This window comes from Rhinopithecus bieti, unplaced genomic scaffold, assembly GCF_001698545.2.
Source record: "Rhinopithecus bieti isolate Rb0 unplaced genomic scaffold, ASM169854v2 scaffold_13577, whole genome shotgun sequence".
NCBI lineage: Eukaryota > Metazoa > Chordata > Mammalia > Primates > Cercopithecidae > Rhinopithecus > Rhinopithecus bieti.
In genome coordinates, this window is record NW_016807867.1 from 2,438,642 (window position 1) to 2,445,472 (window position 6,831).

The window sequence follows — 6,831 nt, forward strand, 5'->3', positions numbered from 1 at the left end:
TGGCTTAAATATTTTCAGCATAGTTTGCATGAAGGTTGCCCATGATTACCAGGTCTTTACTTACCAATTTTGACTAAACATGTATATCAGGGTTCACGTTACACATAGCAATTCTCTTCTTTCAAAAAACAAAAAGAATCTCTGAAATCAGACCTCCTACTTATTCACCATTGGATGGCAGGCTGTAGTGGAGGCAACCTTCCAGAGATGCCCCACGCCTGGGTGAAGGCTGATGACCAGGTTCTGTTACCTTCCCGGGCTGGAGGAACCAAGGCCAGGAGGTGAAGGAACTCCCATCGGGAGGCAGTGCCAGAACTACAACAAACAACCATCTGACTCCTCGCTCTGTGCTTTGTCTTCTGAATGAACAATGCTGCTTCTTAAGTACACATAAGCCAAACTGCCTCTCAAATTGCAGCCATCTACTTTGAGTTCAGATTTGCACAGCATGACATGAATTGGGCTGCAAATTATGCAGAAAACAGCCATCACATCCATCTGTGATGTCAGAATCCTCAAGTACAGTGTGACCTGTTAGTATGTGACAGAGTAGAAGGATGCTGTGTCTGCTTCCTTCCCTATGAAGAGTGATGAATATCCTTCCAGATGCATTTGGCCCAGTGTGAAAGGTTAAATATGATTGAGGTAATGCCTGTGATACGCTCAAGAGCAGATTTCACATCCAAGGGTGCAGGCAATTAGATTTTTTTTTAATGGCGTAGTAACAAGAGAAAGAAAACACACAAATACACTCATACCTAATGGTAAACTGAATTTATTTCCTCTTGGAAAACAATTCCAGCAATCTCCAGGTTCAGGCCGCAGAGTAAACATTAATAACAGTAACATACAGGTTAGTTCAACTGATTCAAGAATTTGGCTGCGTGAAATCATTAAGGAAAACCTTGAACACTCAAAGCTTCAAATGTATCCAGGGAAAAAAAAAATCCTTTGACAGTCTACATAACAACTATTGCATATATAGTGATGCTACCTGTCACATTGCAAGGCTTACAAATATATATATACGGGCCTTATCCAGCTGTGGGGTTCTGTTCTGTGAGAACATCTCTTCATGGTTTGCAAGAATCTTCAGCAATAAAAAATAGTCTTAGATTTAAGCGCTGATATACCAAAAGAGAAATTCTAGGCTTAAGTGTAAAGAAAAGGAAGTCCAACCATAGTCTCATGTATAAGTTGTTTTTAATCTCTCTTCCTTAAAAATACTTTATCTTAAGCCATTTTGGTCATACGTCTTTTTTTTTTTTTTTTTTTAAATCTTGCCTGAATAGGGCCCAAGTCCACTTGTCTTTATAAGACCATTTTAATATCAGACGACATAATACATGTGCAACACTTTATATACAAGGGGTCTATCCGGTGCGCAAAAGTTCAAACACATGAACATCCAACAGTTTTGATAATACAAGTTTTATGGTACAATACAATGTTTTTGAATAATATACATTAACAATGAAAGTTTCGTGCAAAGAGTAAAACATGTTCCCTTTTTGTGCCACAAAAGCAATTCTCCTTGAGAGACTGTACTTGCACTAACTGCTGTGTTGGGTCATTGTATGATTCTGTAAATAACAAAAAAAAAAAAAGAAAAGGAGAGAGGGAAAACAAACTTCAGTGATTTGATTTTCATCAGACCAAGCATATATACATGTAATTAATTCATAATGACTTGAACAATGAGCTTCTGCCCTCTGATGAATAGTGCTCATGCGTGCCCTCTAATGCTAAAAAAAAAAAAAAATCTAATGCTCCTTCCCCAGGGAGAAAGAGACCCAGACCGAGATCTTCTGAACCTGCTGCCACCCATGAGGGCCTGGAAGGAGAGGCCAGGGCAGGAGCCTCCTTAATGTGAGATAGCTGGCTGGCACCTTGCCTTTTCTCCACCTCTGCCATGTCTTTCTGTAATACCCTCTCACCATCCATCATCTCTTCTTATTAAGATAGGACCCAGTGTTCAAGAAGCAGGTAGCACTGTTTTAACAGTTTTACGTATCTGTGCATGATTTCCATTGGTTACATATGCCTCTGTTCCAATCCCTCCGAGACTGTAACATCTTGACAACAGGGGCTCTATCTGCCCCTGAATATGGGTATGAAATGCCAGAGTTACCCGGCAGATGATGGACAGCAGGAGCAGCGCCCCTCGCCAGGGTGGGCTTCGGGCTGTGGTCATAGCGTGTCTCAGGAGCAGATTATAGTAGCCTGCCATGTCTCCCCAGTCCCTGGATGCTCTTTCTCAGCTGACTAGCCTGCGTTGTATATTGGTGGTCTCCGCTCGTTTGTGCTAGCGTGTCCCCTTTCTGAGTGAACACCCTCCTTCCAAATTGTGAGAGGGTAACTGGGATTGCCCAGGCAACTTAGGACAACCACCCATGCCCTGAGGGTGGACGGCAGGTGGGAAGGCTCCAGAACCAGGCCTGGAGGATAGTCACAGATCTTCGGGATATTTGCTTGGAGCATAAGCCTGGAGATGGCCTGATCTCCACTCTCCTCCTCTGCGCTTTCCTGGAGTCATATTCTCTCACTACTCACCTGTATCCCCTGACCCTAATCCCTTCTTATTACAACCTTGGGGCCTAGCTCAAAATATCACCACTTTCATCCTCACCCCATCTAACACTGATCTCTCCCTTCTCTGATTTCCTGCTGCACTTTATACTGCTTATATAGGATGCATCTTAGGTCTTGTCTCATGATTATTTGTAGGCCTGGCTCTCACCCATGCTGGTAATTCTGATGTTCATTCATTTATTCATTCCTCTACATGCATCTATTGGAAACATACATCAGCACCTGGCACATGCCATAGCGCTGCAGTGCTCAGGAAAGAGGGTTTGGCTATCTCAGTGACTGGCTGGCAAGGCAAGGGCTGCTGGAGAGGAAGGGCATGGTCCTTGCCTTCATGCCTTCAAAGTGCTCACAGTCTAAAGAAGGTCATGTGGGCACATAACCGTAAAGAAAGATGGCAAGCAGTCTATTAGAAAAGAACACAGAAATGTCACGGCCACACCTAAACCTGCCTAGCCATTGGGGAAGGGTTCACAGTGGATCCAGCACACTGACAGCTGGAAACATGAGCAAAGAGTACAGGGAGGGCACTCTAGGCCAAGGGACCCACATGGGTCAGGGCAATGAAATAGGAATATGCAAGGTATGTTTGCAGACCTGCAACTTGTTTAGATTGGTTGAATTCTTCTGGAGAACGTTCTGAATCAACAGTACTCATGAGACGTGAAGATGGAGCTGGTTTGGGGCAAGAATATGAGCAGTCCTTTTCTACCTTGCTCAAGAGCTCAGACTGTCTTGTAGGTTAAGGGAGCCACTGGAGTATTTTAAGCAGAGGGATTCATCTTAGAGATGTCTGTTATCTCTTCATCCTTTACAGCAACTAGCAAACTGCCTGCTCCCTGAATACAGGCTGAATGATCAGAGGTTCAGCTGAGAACCAACTGGGGCTAGGTGGAGAAGTGGGAGAGCTGGGAGCCTTGTGAAGAGGACCTAGGTCTTCCTTGTTCCATTTTAAATTTAGCTCATTTTTGAAAAAGATGGATGACAAATCATGATGGAGAACAATATTTCACTCTCCCTTATTTAAAACATATCTTAATAGTCTCGGCCTCAAAGTGAATACAGGAAGTAGCAAATTGTTTTTATGTCAGCTCTTTTATCGGTATATTGACTTTTAATACTTCTGCAAAGTACTTGTCACCAAGATGTAGAGAGAAAGGGTAATAAAAGTACTAATGAGACCAAAAAACTATGCTATTTTCTTAAAATCAACATGATTCTGTTCAGAAAGGTTATAAACAATAAAAGTTTGATTACTCAAAATACACCACGTCTAAGCCTTCTTACACCTTTTGCTATCTCAGAGTCAAGTTTATAGAAAGGTTTTTTATTTTAGAAAGTCCAAAATAATGACCAAATAAGTACAAGAAGATATAGTACAGATTGAGCATCTCCAAATGGGAACATCCAAAATCCAAATACTCCAAAATCGGAAACTTTTGAGCACCGACATGATGACATATAGGTGACTAAGCTAGTGACACCTTTGCTTTCTGATGGTTCAGTCTACTCAAACTTTGTTTCATGCACAAAATTATCGAAAATACTGTGTAAAATGACCTTTGGGCTATGTGTATAAGGTGTATGAGAAACATAAATGAATTTTGTGTTTAGACTTGGGTTGCATCCCCAAGACATCTCATTATATATATGCAAATATGCCAAAATCTGAAATCGAAAACACTTCTGGTCCCAAGCATTTTAAAAAAGGAATACTCAACCTGTATTTGCCTAAATGAAAGGACTCTAACAGAAAGACAGGTGTTTTTCTCTTCTTAACAAAATCAAAGTAAAAAAAAATCAGTTTAATAACATTACTTTCAAATGTTTAAGTGCTTATGATGGACGATCCACATGTGATTGGATTCTAGGGGTTAGTGAAAGAGTACACAGTGCAATTTTCCTGGTGGTTTTATATGTACTCATACCAAGATGCTACAAAATGAGAACCCAAAACAAACTGCCCATAACAGTTGGCAATGGTTGTGTGTTGTATGCTTTCATCCTCAACCAAAGCCATACAGGTGTCTTCAGAGGTGCAAGGAACATGAACAAATACACATACATCACTTACTGCAACAGACTGAAGTTGTTTCATAAAGGAGTTATGGTTTGTATATAAGAGAGAGGAATACAGATCATTTGTGAGAAGGATAAGGGTATGGCTTGTGAAATTCAAAAATAAAGCAACCCAATGTAAGCAATATCAACATAAGAAATCTGGCGTGAGAAATGTAAGGGCAGGAAGTCCTCTTGGTTTGGAGATGCCTGCAGACCACGGAGGTCTCTTATTCTCATTTTCTTTGGTTTCCCCTTTTCCGCTCCAGCCCAACAGAGAGCTATGGCAGGGTCTCCCCAGGCCTGGCTGTCCACCACTGGCAGTGACTCTCATGGTGGAAGGCAGCATGTTCCTAGAGGTTCTTGGGCAATGGATATATTTGTATTGGAAACAACCCCACCACGGGATTCTGCTCCATCCTCAAGGGCTTGCCTTTGCGACCTTTGAGGATCTAGGGGATGTGTCTGTTCTCCTCCCCCATGCAGTATTTCAAGTCCACTGGAAATACAAATGGCCTCATTTCATTTTCTGGGGGAAGGAATGGAATATCTGAGCCACAGTTTATTCGACTGGCTTTTAGGTGTTGGGGAGAACAGATGCGAAGTCCTAGTCTCTGGACTCGACTAAAGATTCTCTGAGTAGAAAAACAAGAAGTTGCTTCATGGGAGCACTCAGTGTTTTTTGTGTTTTCTGATGCTCATAGACATTATTTCTTCAGAAAGGGAGACAAGAGGCAAGAGGGAAGGATTAAAAAGTAGACAGCAGAAGTGCCAAGCAAAAAGAGGGTACGCTCTGAGGCCCACTTTGCTCTCCCCCTGGCTATTTGCCACACCACAGAACCAGTCCTGAGACAGCAAGGACACAAATGCATATGAGCAGAAAGCAGAAAAATGCTGCCAGGCCATCCACAAGCAGCCTTCTCTCTGTGCAAGAGTTTTCAGCTCTTTAGGTCCAGAGGAAACCACTACACTAGAACAAAGCAGTGGGTAATCTCACCAATTTTACACAGCAATTCACAGTCCCTAAAGTACTTTAATGCAATGACGGGTTATGAGAAAAAATATCTGTTCCAATGAAGGGAAAGTGTTTTACATAATCGAGAAGAACATCAGTGCAACATCGGTGCATCGGTGGAGGTGGGGGGTGAACACAGAAAAGGAAGTAGGAAGAGAAGAAAACTTCTGTAATCCCACAGAGAGCCATATTGTACTCTGCAAAAAGCCGTCTCCTGGAGACCCCATGTCTAAGTAACTGAAAATTGCAAACCATTAATCCCAGTTATGAACAGTTGTTTTACACGAGGGGGGTTTGTGTTAAAAAAAAAATCAAATCCACAACATACCTTAAAGCTTAAAAGAAGATCCATCTAGGTATGACACCTTCCTAGCGAGGTTTCAAAACCACTTTCTTTACTGGAAAGGGCCCCATTTGGAAGGAGTGCGCTGTATGTATTTTTTTTTCTCTATAAATGTGAAATTAAACTTAGAAAGCTAAAAAACAGATGAGGGCCTTAAAATTCCCTTCTAGCACTATGTATTTCTTTTAAATATGAGATGCCTTTCATTTTACAAGACTGGAATTCTCATTTTGGGCTTGGCACTCTAACAAATGATTAATTCAGCCTCCTTTTTTCTGAGAGCTGACCACATTTACTGGTCAAACAGTTTAATCCTATTTAAAATGCAATCCAAGAAAAATATTTTTAAGTAAAAATAAAAATCCATGATCCTTTGAAACTGTTCACCTTGGCTAAAGACATTCCATTTTCCTGCAATCTTGATGTCAATTTGAATTTTTGCACCTATATCAATGATGAAATTCAGCTTTGGAGGAAAGCCAGGGGGAACCTATCTTCCCAGGGCTGAAAAATTAAATTCCCAACCCCAAAACTTATGCCCAGAGGTTGCCTTCACTTTTCTAATTCTTTGGCAGAGACCATGTCTCGTCTGTGCTTTGTAACACTCTGTTGGCATCGGCAAAATGTTACGTATCAATGGTCATAAAAACAAAAACGGCATTTGAATGGAAGTTTTGTGAAATCTGTTGATTCAAAGATGTTAATCATTTTTACCATGACTTGTTTATTTATAGCCTTTTGTTTCAAACAAATTCTGACAAGCTTTTAAAACTAAGTAAAAGAGCCAGCATGCTATTTTAAAAAGGAATGAAAAAAAAAAAATAAT

General features: G+C 41.1%; 1 protein-coding gene across 2 annotated transcripts in view; it reads right to left on the reverse strand.

Moving 5' to 3' along the window:
• Window positions 1-757: 757 nt before the first annotated feature.
• The window catches only part of ZNF521 (zinc finger protein 521), a 294,200-nt gene continuing 288,126 nt past the window's right edge, over window positions 758-6,831 (reverse strand). For both annotated transcript variants that reach the window (XM_017884020.1, XM_017884018.1), the window contains exon 7: window positions 758-1,583. In XM_017884020.1, coding sequence (XP_017739509.1) covers window positions 1,554-1,583 — 30 coding nt within the window. In that variant the 3' untranslated portion in view covers window positions 758-1,553. The remainder of the gene's footprint in view (window positions 1,584-6,831) is intronic.